The sequence below is a fragment of the Pristis pectinata genome, chromosome 35, assembly GCF_009764475.1.
Source record: "Pristis pectinata isolate sPriPec2 chromosome 35, sPriPec2.1.pri, whole genome shotgun sequence".
NCBI lineage: Eukaryota > Metazoa > Chordata > Chondrichthyes > Rhinopristiformes > Pristidae > Pristis > Pristis pectinata.
In genome coordinates this window covers 12,995,208-13,012,292 of record NC_067439.1, presented here as the reverse complement: position 1 = coordinate 13,012,292, position 17,085 = coordinate 12,995,208, and the positions used below count along the sequence as shown (strand labels likewise).

Genomic DNA, 17,085 nt, shown 5'->3' with positions numbered 1-17,085 from the left:
TTGGTGCTTTGACTAATGATTTGGGTTTCATGCTATTATTGAAAATAAGCACTCCTGTTTGTTATTTGCTCATTGTGGGACAGTCCTTGTCAATGCTAATTAGAGATACTGAACTGTGCTGGAAAAGGGGATTATTATAGATGGGAACATGGCAGGCTCTAGTGCCTATTTCTACGCTGTATGAGTGACAAGGAATTGGGAGAGTTATGCAGAAACACTAGTGGTTTCTTTCCCATGTATTAAGGTGCCTGCCAAGTTCTTAATGGTAAACACTTGCCTGGATTTGATTTCCAAGTTAACCAGTTTGTCCTCTGCTGCAGATGCTGACCTAAAGACTGATGGTTTCAGCTTGGAATCCTGTCGCAGTATGGTGGCTGTGATGGATGTATCCTTTCACTAATGGCACCCTTACCCTCCCAAGACGTTAGCTGATGGCCTTGTCTGTTTTTGTCTCTTCACTGGGCTCCTGACAGGCTGAACCACTCTTGGAAAACTGCTTGTTTAGTCCCCTGGTCTATGGGGGCAGGAAAAGGAGCTTCCTGTAATCTAGAGGATCTAAGTTGAATTCAAGGGTAAAGGATTTGTTGTTGTTGCTGGTGTTATAGAGTCAGTATCACATCTTTCACTGTCTAAACATGAGCCTGCTCTGCTAATCAACTTCCATTCTCCCATCACCTGAGTGTCTCCTAATCCAGAACTCATCTCAAGTTTCCCTTTCAATTTGTCCCTACCTGTCTCCACCTCCCAGTCATGTGACTCTGAACTCCTAGGTTCTGCAGCTCCCCCCCATTTCTTGGACAGTTCCTCTGGATCGAGGACGGTTTGATTCTGCTCCAGTTCTGTGGGCCATGTGTGACCTGCAGTCTCTCCCACAAGTGGGGTAGGTGAGTAGTCAGTGACACTGCATTCCTTCTACCATTTTGTACTGGGGTTCCAGGTGCTCCCAGTTCATGGGCTAGTGATTCTCAATATCATCCCACCTAATCCTTGTAGGAATTTCCCAGAAGGGGAATGAGGATGTTTCGTTTCTTCAAGGAAACTTTGAGCACATCCATGAAATCATTTTCTGTGTCTGCCTGGTAATCTCCTTCCCATGAAAGTTTGGGATAAGATGAGAGACTGGTGTTGGATGTGTGAACAATGTGATCTGCCCAATGTACCAAACTGCAACTTCGATGCTGAAGATGTTGTCCTGGAAGAGGGCAAGGATATTAGTTCCCTTTGTCGTTCCAGTGAATTTGGAGGATTTTACAGAGATTCCATTGGTGGTTTCTATCCATTACCTTTACACTACGGGAAGCAGAGGTCTTCTCTGCTCAGGACCTAAATGCTGTGCAACTGCATTGCTAAGGATCACAAGACAAGGGAGCAGAAGCGGGCCATTCGGCCCATCGAGTCTGCTCCAAGGAAAAGGGAAAAAGGAATGGGGAGGAGAAAAAACCTATTCTAATCCCAATTTCCGGCCTTATCCCCATATCCCTTGATACCCTGACTATTTAGATATCTATCTATCTCTTCCTTGAACGCCTCCACTGATCTGGCCTCCACTGCTGTACGTGGCAAGTTCCACAAATTCACTACCCTCTGGCTAAAGAAATTTCTCCTCATCTCTGTTTTGAAACTGTACCCTCTAATTCTAAGATTGTGCCCTCTGGTCCTGGACTCACCCACCAAGGGAAACAGTCTAGCCACATCTACTCTGTCCTTTCCTATCAACATTTTAAATGTCGCTATGAGGTCCCCTCTCATTCTTCTGTACTCCAGTGAGTACAGTCCAAGAGCCGACAAATGCTCCTCATACGTAAGCCCTTTCATTCCTGGAATCATCCTCGTAAATCTCCTCTGAACCCTCTCCAACGTCAGCACATCCTTCCTAAGATGTGGGGCCCAAAACTGCATACAGTATTCCAAATGAGGCCTCACTAGTGCCCTGTAGAGCCTCATCAACACTTCCGTACTTTTATACACTATACCTCTTGAAATGAATGCTATTATTCTTTAAAACCAAGCTCTTGACCACTTGCCTTAATGTTGTGTTTGATCCAGATTCTAGGCCAGGACTCAATTGGACTTGACAGTGGTTGGCTCATCTGATTGGTGACCATGTTGCCTTCATCACAGTGATGCTCTTCTCTGTCATTCTTCCTGAAATAGTTTATTTGAGAGTGGTGTTGGGCAAAAACATGTCTGTAGTGGCGGAGGGGATTTGATTTTTGGGAGCCTCCTGCACCTGGAGCTGCTAACTGGAAGCATTGACACTGAGGGGTTGGACTTGGGCCAGTGATATCCTGGAGAACCATTATGACTACCTATTTGAGCCTCTTTTTGGTAAATTGTACAGAGTATGTGCATTGAATGTCCCTGTTAGCTATGCTGCCTTAACTGATCTGTTTTAGGCTGACAGCACTGGGAGACTGGGCTTTGAAGAATTTAAGTATCTTTGGAACAAGATTAAAAAGTGGCAGGTATGCTGAATGTCTGAACCGAGAGTGTGTAATATCTAATGACTCTGTGTACGTAATGGGGAAACTGGTTCCCCAGAGCTGAACGTGCTCTCGTTATGTTGAGGTTTTCAGAGACAACGTTAAACCAAATCCTTCCCACTTAAGGGAAGGGCAGAAGGTGGAGTATTAAAGAATAGTTAACCAGGTAAGTTAGGAGCTGTAGCTGCCCTGAAAATACTAATGGTGGTGGTGTGGTCCTTGTGCTGGAGGGTGATGGTACCAACAATAAAGGGCAGCCTGTTCTCAGATGGGTGCCTTCATAATTGTAACAGACTTGTATAACCCACACTACTTGCTGTAAGCTACGTTTGGGTGAGGGGGGGGGGAGGGAAGTTCTTCTGTAGGACCCCCGATGTTCCCGATTCTCCAAACCCTCACCTTGTACCTCAAAGCTCCCAGTGGGTGGCACCTCTAGGCTTTGTGGTTTACAAAGTCCCCAGTCCAATCACTGTATTAAACCGGTTTGTTTAAATGATTTGGGCAAGAGCTGAACTGTGTTCTACTGGATACAAAGTTCAAATGAATCTCTTAAGGCAATTTTTCAAATGACAACCACAAGGCAGCAAGATCTCCTGTGGGGAGCAATGCGAGGAGACTTTTCTTCAATGCAAGATTCTCTACAGCTTGCTGTCTATGTAGAGTCATTATACCATTATATTTGTTAATGAGTCTGCTTCCACTTCATGGTCTCCATGATTTGATTTGGACAAGATCCATAAGACTCGTGACCTGAGCTACACCTTGACTCTTCCTATCCCTCTTGCATGCATAATCCTGTGACCCTTAAGTCTTTGTGTTGGTAACTTTCAGCTGAGCACCAGTCCCAATGGTGCATTGGGGAAGGAAAGTCCCAAACCATCTCCCCGGATTGTGGGTAGAGCTTTCTGATGTGTGCTTGTGCTTTTGACCCTCCCAGTAGGAGAACTGACTGTCCAGCTACCCTTGTCCACTCTGGCCTCAGACTTCAGACCAAAACCAATACAACTGAGCTCTGGGCTCAAAACAGTTAACTGTATCAACCTGCTATGTTCAAATGCATTGAGAATAAAACCACATGGACCACCCAGCATTGACATAGGCAACAAATTTGGACACTGCAAAGGGCCTCCAGCACATTTCTATGGACTAGCGTTTAAATTGGAAAAGTTTTCCTTTAGATGGTCAAACGTAACCTGATCTGGTTGACACTGTAACTTAGTCAATTACCCAGACTCCTTCATCACAATCCTGGCTCATCAGAAAGGATGACACAGTGGCTTAACAGCCCTGCAACTCCAGTTTTAACTCTCAACCTCATGAAATTACTCAGTTGTACAGCACGGAAACAGGCCCTTCAGCCCAACTGGTCCATGCTGGCCAAGATGCCTCATCCAGGTTGGTCCCATTTGTCAGCGTTTGGCCCATAACCTAAACATTTCCAATCCATGTCCAACTGTCTTTTAAAAGTTGTTATTGTACCTGCCTCAACGGCTTCCTCTGGCAGCTCATTTCACATCACATACCACCTTTTGTTCAAAAAAAAGTTGCCCTTAAGTTCCTATTAAATCTTTCTCCTCTCATCTTAAACCTATGCCCTCTAGTTCTTGATTCCCCAGCCCTGGAAAAAAGGCTGTGTGCATTCACCCTATCTATGCCCCTCATGATCTTATCCCTCTCTAAAGATCACCTCTCAGTCTCTTATAATATATACAGAATATTATAATAATACAGAATAAAGACCTAGCCTGTCCAACCTCTCCCTGCAACATCCTTGTAAATCTTTTCTGCATTCTTTCCAGTTTAATAAGTGACCAAACTGAACACCATACTCTAAGTGCGGCCTCACCAGCGTCCTGTACGACCGCACCATGACCTCTGAACTTTTAGACTCAGTGCCCTAACTTATGAAGGCCAGAAGTGTCTAAAGCCTTCCATTCTTGCACACTTATTGAAGACTGGCTTACGTAACCAGTCTTTGTAGTTTAAACTCCTTCTTAATAGGGTGCCATTTATAGTTGGACAAGTACCTGGATAGGAAAGGTTTAGAGGGATATGGGCCAAACGCAGGCAAATGGGACCAGCTTAGATAGGCTTCTTGGTTGGCACGGACGAGTTGGGCTGAAGGACCTGTTTCTGTGCTGTGTTATTCTGTGACTCCATGTTTGCACTGTAGCTAGTTCGGATGCTTTTCCTTGAAATGAATAACAACAGTCTTTTTTTTGCATGGAAACCATTTAAAGTTTCCTGCAGTACATCTGGAACGTATTGTCTATCCTGCCTGGTTTTATCCTGAGGAGTTATTTATTGCAAACAGATTCAGTTTTCTGTGCCATTTTAGCGGAAGGGTGAGAAATGGCACCTACTTTCCTGCTCTTAATTACTATACACACAGCAAGTGTGATACACGTGGTCCAGTGAACTGGGTTATCTGACTGTGGGCTTGTGTACAAGGGCAGATTCTCGGGAGGAGGTATATTTTGGGGCAGAGCTTCCCGACCTTATTACTCTGCCCCACTTGAGAGAATTATTTTTCCTGGTACAAACTGATGATTATCCCCTTGGCTAAATTTGCCCCTCCTCCCAATGTTGGGGCCACTCCATTTTTCTGATGAAACATGTTCCCTCGGTGACATTTTGTGGTGGTTGACATAACTGTGATTCTTGCACTGCAGGCTGTCTATAAAAGGTTTGATGCTGACTGTTCAGGAACAATTAACAGCCAGGAGCTGCCTGGGGCATTTGAAGCAGCAGGTAAGATGCAGTGGAAAGGGCTGTCGGGCCTGTAACTCCCTCGTGGGTATGTTTTCCAGTGCTTTTATTTCTAACACTCTCCCTGTAATTTGGCAAAGAACATGATCACATGTTATTTATTGTGTGCTATACTTATTCATATATTTATTACCATGCATTCTGTTTGCTGTGAGCTTCACCTGAGCAAGGAATTTCAGTGTACCCTGGTGTATATGACAATAAACTAGTCTGAATCAAATCCTGTTTATCGGGCAGCATAGTAGCCCCGCTGCACTGCATAGTAGCCCCACCCCCTCTGTTGTCCCACAGCAGTGGAGACCCGGGTTCAATCCTGACCTCCAGTGCTGTCCACGTGGAGTTTGCATGTTTTCCCTGTAACCAGATGGGTTTCCTCCAGGTGCTCTGGGTTCCTCCCACACCCCAAAGGTGGTTGGTAGGTTAATTGACTGCTGTAAATTGCTCCTGGTGTGTAGGTGAGTGGGAGAATGTGGGGGGAAATTGATGGGAATGTGGAGAGAATAAAGTAGGCCCCATGTAGGATTGGTGTAAGCGTGTGGATAATGGTTGGACGAACTCAGTAACCTGTTTCTGACTGTGTGTCTCTATAGTGATTGGAAGGTGAGCTGAGGTTTTGTGGGTGGGGAAAACTACCTTCAATGGAGCTATTGGATTGTTGAACTTGCCTGGTTCACGTCTGTCCTTTTTAGGGGAAGGAAATGCTGCCTTTGTCCAGTGTGACTCTCGACCTTCACTGGTGTGGTTGCCTCTTAATTCCCTCTGGTTTTATTCTTGTCTAAACATGAGAGAGTAGATTTTTGTTTTAAAGCACCAAACAGGTCACCCAACATTGACCAGGACAATACACTTGGTTGTGGCAAAGATGGCCTTGGGCCAGTCAACCGTCTGCTCATTGAGACCTTGGGACTCTAAATTGGGAGAGCTTCCCAGAGTTTGCAACATCCTGATGCGTCATCATAATCTAGTCAACGATCCAGACTCCTCCATCACAATCCCTGGGTGTAGTCGATCACGCCAGCAGCTCGAGGCTATCAGAGGGGATGCACACTAACACAGCACTTACTCTAGAAACCCAAACCTGGGCATTGGATCAAACATCTTCTGATTACCATCTACCCTTGGCTAATGAGTCAGTGCTCCTCCATGTTTTATGGTTCCTTGGAAGGTTCATCAAGTAGCAAGGGCACAGTAGGCCCTCTAGGTGGGGAACTTGAATGCCATCACCCAAGAATGGTTGCTTAGCGGCAATGACAGAATCCTAAAGGCCAAAGTTACAGACCGAATCTGTGCCAAGTGGTGTACGACAGAACAGATAGGCTGATGTCCTCTGAGATTTCCTTGTTGCAGATGTATCTGCCCTTGTGCTGATTTTGGGCACTCCCTTGGCTCTGAGATGACTGAGGCCAATGTGCGAAGCTGATGGAATTGGCTGACTTGGTGTTGGTATACGAGTCTCTACCACATGGTTCATGTGGACACAGTCCTGTCTCACATTGTGCTCCCTGTGTTTCATGTGGAACTGCTAAATGGGATAGACTTGGAATAAACCTGTTGGCTCCGTGAATGGGTACCCCCGAATGGCAGGGCCACCAACAACAGCAGGAATGTACTCCACCACAAAACTATACCCAGCAGCCTGGTATTTCTCACAACTGAGAAGGAGGTCATTCAGCCCACTGAGTCTACCCCAGCCCCAAGAGCAATCCAATCACTTCCACTCCCTCACTTATTTCTCGGTAAACTATTCTCTCTTGTGCTGGTCATCTTCCCGCTCCTGTCACTCACTTAGTTGCTAACTAATTCTACCAGCGTATCTTTGGGATGTGGGAGGTAACCAGAGCACCTGGGACATGCCCTCGCCAACTCCATACAGCACCAGAGGTTGGGATTGAACCTGTGTTGCTGGTGCTGTGAGGCTGCAGCCACTCCTGCGCATGCTGTACAATTACTTTAGAACCATGTGATCAGCTGTGATGCAATGATGTGTGCAAACACATGCTGGGAGCTTCACTAGGCCTACCTAAGTTTCCGACGGGTACAATATAGGACTTACATGTGTGTTCAGACCATGTAATTGAGCTAACAATCTCTCAACCAGTGAGGCAGATCAAAGCTCTGCAATCTCCTCCATCTGACCATCAATGGTGGTGAACAATTAAACAGCTATCAGGGGCAGTGAAGGCACGGTGGCACAGCTAGCAGAGCCACTGCCTTGCAATGCCAGAGACCCGGGTTCAATCCTGACCTTGGGTGCTGTCTGTGTGGAGTTTGAACCTTCTCCCTGTGACCACGTGGGTTTCCTCCCACATCCCAAAGATGTGTGGATTGGTAGGTTAATTGTCTGCTGTAACTTGCCCCTAATGTGTAGGTGAGTGGGACAACCTGGGAAGAGAGGAAAGGAATATAAATTGGGATTGATATAGGATTAATGTCAATGGGTGCTTGACACTCGGCAGAAAGGCCTGCTGTGGTGCTGTATCTCTCTGATTTTAGGAGACAGGAAAAGGTTAGAGGGATAAGGGCCAAATGCAGGCAAAAGGGACCAGCTCAGTTAGGGCTACTTGGCCGGCATGGATGAGTTGGGCTGAAGGGCTTTATAACTCCATGCTTTATAACTCTGACTCTGAGCAGGTGGAAGCTCCAAGAACTAGCTGTGACTCCAGCCACACAGCACGGGTAATACCTTGACATCTACCTGACAATGTGGAAGATTGCTCAGGTGTAGCATGAACAAATGAACTGAGAATTTCAATCCAAGTATTGGCCACCCAATATTTATTTGCAGTCATCAACAAAGTGACGCAAGGTGTTGTTCGCATGGCCATTGAGCGATAGACACTTGCCCTAAGTTGGTGTTTTTTGGGACCATTTGGTTCTAGACTGCATTACGGCCTTGAGTTCGAGCACTATTATAAAAGTGAAGATGACTGTCCTTGTCAGTGAAGGAACCCTGGTGGCTGTCGTCAGTGGGCATTAAGGGAAGGTGTTCCAAGTGTTTGGGGTTCTACTGCACAAAAGGAAGGTGGTGGTTGGACCCCACCCCAAAGACGCACTGTAGGACTTCCTTGGGGCAGTGTCCCATCCCCAATCCTCTTCTTCAATGATTCCTTCCATCATGACATTGGAAGTTGCTGATTCTATTCAAGCTCCTTGGGTGGGAAATGAAGTGATTGGTGCCAGCATACAGCAAGACCCAGATGGTGAAGATGTTGAGGTACACATTATGAATATTCCAGGGTCACTGTTAACTAGAAAGTCATCGAGGCCAGCCACATTAAATACTGTGACTACAAGAGTGACTCACCTCCTGACATCCCCAAACCCTTTCAACCATTTACTAGGCACATGTCGGGAGTACAAGGGCTCTCCATTTGCCTGGATGAGTACAGCGTCGGCAACAATCAAAAGGCTCTATGCCAGGATAAAGCAGCCGACCTAACTGGTTCCCAGTTTAACCGCTCTAAGTGTTCATTCCCTCTACCACTGACACAGAGTGACTACGGTGTGTGCCATCTGCAAAATGCACCTGCAGTTAGTTGCCCAGACTATGTGAACATCGCCACCCAAAACCTCTCCCTCTGACATCAAAAAGGACGAGGCAGCAGGATGAGAAGAGCACCACTGCCTCGGGTTCCTCTCCAAGTTGGACTGTGCTGACTTGGAAATATTTCTTCTTGGCCATTGGGTCTTGATGCAGGAACATCCTACATTCTTTGTAGAACAAACAAATGGTTGGATCTGTCTTCTCCTGTGGTAAAGTTGTGTTGACTTGCTGGAAATATTTGAAGAAATGGAAGTACTCCTGGGAGCTGTTAGTCATGGGGTCTCTGACCACTGGCAATTGGGGTATGGGAACTTTGTAGAAAAGTGTTACCTGAGCCTTTCTGTTGAGTAGAATCCTTGGGGAAATAGTTCAGTGTCCATGAGAGGTAGATGATTGAATGGAGTTGGAAGCTCTGCAACAGATTGAAATGGGCAGTGTTTATGCAGGTGAAAGACCCAGATTTGTTTCCAGCTGCCTTGTACACCAAGTTTCCAATCCCAGTCCCTGCCACGTTAGCTCTGGGGAAGGCTTAGTCTCAGCATCAACGTGTTCCTGCACGTCTTGAATTCCTCCCTGATCCTGTGATATTTTGATTTTTTTTCATGGCCAATCACAGGTCAAGGCTGCTCTAGTGTGCCATCTAGTGCTTGGGAGGGATATGGTGACCATTATCCAGCTGCTGGCCACCACCACAGGAGGTGGCCCTTTCATCCCTCTGAAAGACTGACCAATTAATTGTATCCCTCTCCCTAACAAAGATTTTTTTTTTCCGTGCGTTTATCCAAATCCCTTTGTGAAAATTATGCTGAACTTTTCCCCTCAAGCCTTTCAACAAGCCAGTGGCTGTACACTGCGCTGACTCCATACAGCCACTCCAGAATCCCTGCCAGTGAAGATCTGGTTGCTGTATGCTCCATTCTATTTCTGGTCCATACAGGAGGGAGGAAAGGAAAGACTTGCATTTCTGTAGTGCCTTTCACAACCTGACATCACCACAGCCATGAAGTCCAGATGAAGAGTCTTAACCTGAAACGTTGACTGTCCATTTCCCTCTACAGGTGCTACCTGACTTGTTCTCACAGCAGCTCGTTTTTCTCATGTTCCAGACTCCAGCAGCATCTGTAGCCTTTGTCAAAGATGTATGGTTACTGTGGGGGGTGGGAATACGGCTGCTAACTTGTACATTTCCTCATCTCACAAACACTGCACCATAGCGATGTGATTTTGACTGAGGTATGCCATTGGCCTAGATAGCTTCCCCCATTCTCCTTCCAAGTGGTGCCCTGCAATCTGTTATGTCCACCTGAGTGCAGTTGCTTCCTCCACAGTGGAGAGCCAGCCTAGATTTTCTTGTGCTGCTCCCTCTGGAGAGAGACTTGAACTTGGCCTTGTGTCTGATGTTCTGTCAACTCTTGCCATGAAGTCAATGTCAGGAGCATGAAACGGTGGGGGGGGGGGGGCAAACAAAAAATTCTCGACCAGATTTCTTTCTGTGGGGCAGAAAACACTTTCCATTCATTAGCCTTTTTTTTAAAAAAAGAAATGCTTTAAACAAGATCCCCACATAGTCGGCTTGTTATCACTGAACAAGTTAATCCTCTGTTAGTCTTCCAAATGGGACCTTAATCCATATTGTGAAAACTGTTTTATTCAGGGATGATTCTTCTGTTAATTTTAATTGTCTTTAGATAAAGTCTAGCTTTTTGAGGAACAAAGGAGCTACAAATGCTGGAACTAATCAGCGGTTTAGGCAGTGCCTATACAGAGAGAAGCCAATAACGTTTCATAGAACATGGAACAGTACAGCACAGGAACAGGCCCTTTGGCCCACAATGTCTGTGCTGAACACAATACCAAATTAAACAAAATCTCTTCTGCCTATCTATACCAAACCACTTGCCAGCTCTTGGTCCATAGTCTTGTGTGCTTTGGTGATTCAAGTGCTCATTGAGATACTTGAATGTGAGATTACCATCTTGTTCTGATTTAGAGCTATTTTGTAGAACACAGCTACAGGTTGAAGCTCTGCTGTGATGTGTCACGGATTGGGGCCAGCCCAGGAGTCCTCTTGTTAACAGTCTCCTTTCTTCTGCCTGACAGGATATCCCCTGAATGATGAGCTGTACCGATTACTGTATCGCAGATACGCCAATGAATCTGGAGACATGGACTTTGATAACTACATCGCCTGCCTAGTTCGATTGGACGCGATGCTCAGTAAGTAACGAGCGATTGTGTCGCTCCTTTCAATGTATTTAGTGAGAACCCAGAAATGAATGGTGGAGGGGGTTAGCTGTAGAGGTGCAGGTTGAGACTTGTGTGGAGTAGAGAACCCACCTTCAATGAGTATGGGGCGCTTCTGTCCCCTGCTGTTTCGGTAACCACTGTACACCCTCTTTCAGTTTTGGCTCTTTGTGCATTCTTCTTCTTGGTTCCATCATTCCAGCACTGGTGGCTGAGCTTCTACCTGTTCTTCCTCAGCCCTGTCTTCCCCTCTCTGCCACCTTCTTGAAGATGTTCTTTAAAACTGCCTTTCTTCGTAGGTTTTTGTCCATACACTTTATAGCTTTTTTTTGGGGGCTTCATGTCAAATAGTTAATGTTAAATACTGCTTGGAACTTTTCAGGAAATATAATGAAAGCAATACCATGAAATAAAACTCAATGCGATGGGATTTCTGGCACAGCAATAGGCCTTTCATAGACTATGCACTGACCACTTAACCATCCACTTGCACTAATCCTACACTGATCCTATTTTTTAATTCTCCCCACAATCCCATCAACTCTCTCTCAGGTTCTACCACTCACCTACACTAGAGGCAATTCACGACGGCCAACTAACCCACCAACCCGCACGTCTTTGGGATGTGGGAGGAAACCGGAGCACCCGGGGGAGGGGCCCACTTGGTCACGGAGAGCGTGCAAACTGCACCCAGCACCTGAAGTCAGGATTGACCCCGGGTCAGTGTGGATGTGGTGGACTAAAGGGTCCATTCTGTGCTGTGTTGGAGCGAGGTCAAGGAAAAGAAGGGACAGGAGTGAAGGCCGGGTGGAAATTGGCAGCATTGTTAATGAAACCTTCTCATCAGTACGAGAGCAGGAAGTGGGATGGATGCAGTCATTAATGTACCGGAAACGAGGTGCGGGGGAGCAGAGCAGGACTGAAAGAAGAAACGTTCCACATCATCACAAGATGTATCATGGCTGAGACTGTCAGGGGTTCCTTTCGCTAAACCTTTTTTTTTTATTGGGGTAATGAGTGGGCTTGAAGTAGTTGAATGTGAGAAGAAGGTCAGCCTGGCAATGGAGGGTGATGGTGACGTAAGGGAGTGGTTGTGTCTCTGTTCAAGGAAGGAGTAAATGGTCATCAAGCTGTCTGGGTGTGCCGTGGTGGTGGATTGAGTTGATGGACATGCATTCATTTTCTGTTTCACTTGCAGGATCATTCAAAGCGCTGGACAAGGACAACAATGGTTCCATCAAAGTCAACATTGTAGAGGTAGGGTCAAAGTGTACCTGTCACTGTTGTAACTGGGTGTGGATTCTGACACCCGACACCCACTTCTCTTTGTGTGTGAACATTTGTACCCCTCTAATCCTGGTGAGGGGCTGCTCATGCAGGCACAGTGTTGATTATGCTGGATTGGTTGAGCCAGGGAGAATTTGGTTCAATCAGTGTGGCGTTCCTATGGCTCGTGGTTACTGCCTCGAATGAGGTTTTTGAATTTGAACAGTGAACTGGTGAAGTTGGTCAACCATTTGAGGTAGTTGCACTAAATTTTGTTGTTTGAATGACTTCCCATTCCCATCATGGGGTTGCGATCTTTGGTTTGAATCCATTAAGAGCTGCTTACTTTGCCTTTTAAGTCTTCAGGAAGTGGAGATCAGCCCATCTCTCTCTACAGGGGGAGCTTGCTACTCCCAATGAATAACCTTCTGTAACCCAGTGTGGAGGTTGATCTGATGATGATGAACAGGTAGACATTTGACTAACAAAGCCAGGACTTCACCTGAAGCTTGTGTTCTTGTGACATTCAAACCTTTTAGAGCAGGTCCCTTCAGAGGACTGAGTTTGTTTCTCTTCCCAAGGTGTGGGTAACGCTGATGGTTAGTGCCCATTCATAGTTGCTTAGGCAATGGAGGGGCTAGCTGAGCACTTAGTTGATAGAGATGTTGCAATGGTACTGGAGTTGCATGAAGGTACACACTGGTGAAGGACGGCCATAACTGAAGCAAGGCAATAGGTTCATGATGCATGGCTGTTTTCATTTTAATTTTGTTTCCTAATTGGTGTATTTAACTGGAGTCAAATTCTTGAACTTCTGAGTGAGATTTTAACTTGGGTTCTAGTTCAAGTTTATTGTCACGGGCACACATGCCCAGGGTATAAATGCCGTGAAAATTAGCTTTTTGCAGCAGCACATCACAAACATGGCAAATATAAATTAACATAATTTGCACAACACTTTAAACAAAAATAACACAATGACGTTAGTGCAAATTGAGGGAAATATTTACCGAAACCAGACATTTAGTTTGGGTGTCTGAATTGCTTCTCTGGTAATAGAACTGACGTACCTAATGTAACCTGTTTGGTGGGGCACAGTGGGTATGTTTGTAGAATGTGCAACAGTCGGCCATTCAGCCCTTCAAACTGGTTCTGCTCACTCCTGACTGATCTTCCACCGTGGCTCTAAGCTCGTGCACCGTTTTTTTCCCCCCCCCCCCCCCCCCCCCCCAGGTCAGATTTTTGGGTACTTGGAGAAACCAGCACCAGAGACTCTGGTTCGATCCTGACCTCTGGTGCTGTGGAGTTCACACTTGTGACAGTGCGGGTAACCTCCCACATCCTAAAAGGTGTGCAGGTCAGGTTAATTGGCCGCTGTAAATTTCTTTAGCACGTGTTGGAGTTAATGGAAATGTGGGGTGAATAATAAATGGAATTAATGTAGGATTAGTGTAAATGAGCGGTTGGTGTGGACTCTGGGCCAAAATGCCTGTTCCCATTCTGTACCTGATGGTCGGTCCACAGTCAAATTACACTGTACACCCACACCCCCTGGAGCAGAGAATTCCAAAGATCCTTGGAAAAGATGGGGCAATATTCAATAGGTCAGGCAGCATCTGCAGAGAGAGAGAGAGGGAGAGAAAAACATAGTTAATGTTTCGGGTTGGTGATCTTTGGTTCTTTCAGTCCTGGTTAGTCTTGTTTTAAGAAGCTCCCATGAGAAAGAGGGCAGTACCACATAAAGAGAAAACCGTGTTAACGTTCTTCTCCTCTCTGTTCTAGTGGCTGCAGCTCACCATGTACTCGTAAACGTCCGCCTTGCCGTCAGTCCTTCGAAGAGAGCAGAGGACCCCGGGGTCACTGCTAGTCTGATGCAGTTGGAGAAACGGCCCTTTGCTTGGCTGGGGTGGAGGGGGGGGGGGGGGGGGGGCAGGGATTGGGGGTGAAAATTATGTTTTTCTGCACGTTGGCTTTTTATAGTTGCTGAGATTTCCTTCAATGCAGCTTGTTGGAAATGTTGCTGATTCTTCAAAGGCGGGTGAACTTGACTCTTCTGAAATCCACTCTGCTTCCTTCCCCATAACTGCTGGCTTCCAAAAGCAGAGGTCCATCTATTCCAGGGATCGGGGCTTCTGTTGAAGGAATTTTGAAGATGGGGGATTTAAAGTACTCTTAAAATGCACATGTAGCGATCAGGTCAACAGTTGGTCCTTTCTGTGCTCTCCACAGACGTTGAGTGCCTTGTCCAGTGGTTGTCTGCACTTTCTGGCCTCCACCCTCTGTAGTGTCTCTGCTTGTAAACGAGGGGTCAAGGAAAATTTAGAGTGCAAAAGAAAAGTTTGGGGATTCTGTGTGACCAAATTGTGACCCCCGTTTTTCGTTTTTGGAAAAGGAACTGCAGATGATGGAAATCTGAGATTAAAAACATAAAAGACTCAACAGGTCAGGCAGCGCCTTCAGAGAGAGAAACAAGAGTTGCCATCTCGGGTGGATTACCTCAGAACCAACCTGAAAAAATTAACTTTATTTCTCTCTCTCTCTCTCTGTTGATGCTGCCTGACCCATTGAATATTATCTTTGATTGTATGTGTACCTGAAAGACATTAAACACGAGCTAAGGTAGCTGAGATTGCATTGCAGATTCAGAGCTCTAATGTGGGTTAAAGGGAGGATGGGATCAATGTCCATTGTTGTGGGACGTGTAAATGTCAAAGTCCCATTTTGAAGCTTGCCACTTTAGGATCCATTTCACATGCTTGAATATTTGTGGCATTATCCACCCCTTTATGATGACCCCCAGGTTAATCTGTCAATTATTGCAACTTTGGAAAAGTCAAGTTTGCTTCTGCAGTCCTGTACTTTGTACTTAACGGGGGCAAAGGATTGTAAAGGGGCTTTCTGTCACTATCTCAACCTGTTTCTTTCATCTGTCTTGATCCTCCTGAAGTTTTCTGGTTTAGTTCTAACATAAGAACATAAATTTATTTATGATGTCACAGAAATGATCAATATTTCATCCCATCAATTTTTCTGCCTCTCCTGTTTCACCAAAGCAGGATCTTCTGAAAGTGAGTGAGCGAGAGCAACAGCTTTTGATCCCCAAATCAGCTTTTTTTTGAGAATTAATTTCCTCAGAATAGATATTGTTAGGATGTTGCCAAGGTTGAATTTGGAGTCTGTGTTCAATAGGGACCCATTCAACTCGAGACTGATCATTTTCTTTCCCTGCTGCATTCTTGTGGTTGTATCTGGAATCCAACTGCTCCTTGCCATAGAGAGAGTTCTGCCAATGGTTTCCCATTTATTTGGAGCAAACAGAATTCTTTGAATCTGTATGGAAACCGTACTTTCTGTATTAATATCTTTAAGGCTAAAGACAATTCCATTTACATCGATAACGATTGGTGCCACTATCCAATGACCCCGCCTTCCCTATTTTTGGTCTCCTAGTAGTGTTAAACATGTTTGGCCAATTGACCCAGGCATTATGAAGGACCATGCTTCTTCCTGCCAAGTGTAGTGTTAACAGAAGAATCCTTTCTGGTGTCTGTGCCAAGATATGGGGCTTGCAGATCAGGAGGGATGGGATCCAACGAGCACAAAGTGGGGATCGTGTCACTCATGTTGGACCAGAAACAGCAATGTCTCCGTTGCCAAATTGCCAAAACAAAAACATTTTGTGAGGAAATTCATTTGTTTTTTATGTTGAGGTTCTGTTGGGCAGTGTGTGGTTATTGGCCCTGCCATTGTATAACGGGGAAGGGAGTGAGACTTGTGGGATGAACAAATGGATTTGAAAGTTGCTAATCTGCTTATTGTCACTGCTCACCTGTTGCACCTTTCTTTGGTGGCTATGCAGTACGGTTTTTATTAAAAGAAAATCTATCCACTTTTTACAAACTTGTTTGATCTTTTTTTTAATTAAAGCTAACTGCACACATCTATGAGACATAACACCAGATTAAGAATACACATGGAGTGCTCTTATGTTGTTATCTCCAAGGCTGCTTTACAAGGGATTTGCCCTGGGTTTACCTGGGATGAGGATCGTCCAACAGAGAGATGAGTAAAATAGGCTAAAGTTTTCTGGAATTAATATGACCCTATTGAGTCATAGTTATTCAGCACTTTGGCCTACATGCTGACCACCAAATACCTATCCATACTAACCTCGTCTACCAGTATTTGGTCTGTGCCTTGGCAATTCAAGTGTTATATAGATACTTAAATGTTGTGAGAGTCTCTGCCTCCAACATCCTCTCATAAAGTACCTTACAAATTCCAACCACCCTCCTGGGTGAAACAAAAAAAATCTTCCTAGTGTCTCCTCTACTCACCTTAAACCCATGCACTCTGGTTATAGACACCTCTGCTGTGGGAAAAGTTTTTACTACTGTCTATCCTGCTTCCAACACCCTCTGGGGCAGTTTCTTTACAGATTCCAACCACCCTCCGGGTGGAAATATTCTTCCTCCTGCCCCCTTTTTAAACTCTTGCTCCTCACCTTAAACTTATGCCCTCTGATTTTAGACATCTCTACTATGGGGGAAAAGTTTACCACTGACTATTCTATCCATACCCTTCATGGTTCTGTAAACCTCTATCGCATCCCCTCAGGTTTCTCCACTCCAAAGAAAATCAAACCCAGCTTATCTATTCTCTCTCAACTGAGGCGCTTACTCCTGATGAATCTCCTTGGCACCTCCAGAGCAATTGCATCCTTTCTAGACTGGCAACCAAAACTGCACACGGTATTCCAGATGTGGCCTTGCTGATGTT

The 17,085-nt window shown here is 45.4% G+C and overlaps 1 protein-coding gene across 1 annotated transcript in view; it reads left to right on the top strand.

Annotated features, from left to right (window-relative positions):
• Window positions 1-16,206, top strand: part of capns1b (calpain, small subunit 1 b) — a 35,395-nt gene extending 19,189 nt beyond the window's left edge. Inside the window, exons 6-11 of the mRNA XM_052044200.1 lie at window positions 321-385; window positions 2,397-2,465; window positions 5,156-5,234; window positions 10,897-11,013; window positions 12,239-12,297; window positions 14,089-16,206. Of these exons, the coding sequence (XP_051900160.1) occupies window positions 321-385; window positions 2,397-2,465; window positions 5,156-5,234; window positions 10,897-11,013; window positions 12,239-12,297; window positions 14,089-14,115 (416 nt within the window). The 3' untranslated portion in view covers window positions 14,116-16,206. The remainder of the gene's footprint in view (window positions 1-320; window positions 386-2,396; window positions 2,466-5,155; window positions 5,235-10,896; window positions 11,014-12,238; window positions 12,298-14,088) is intronic.
• The last annotated feature ends 879 nt before the right edge of the window (window positions 16,207-17,085 follow it).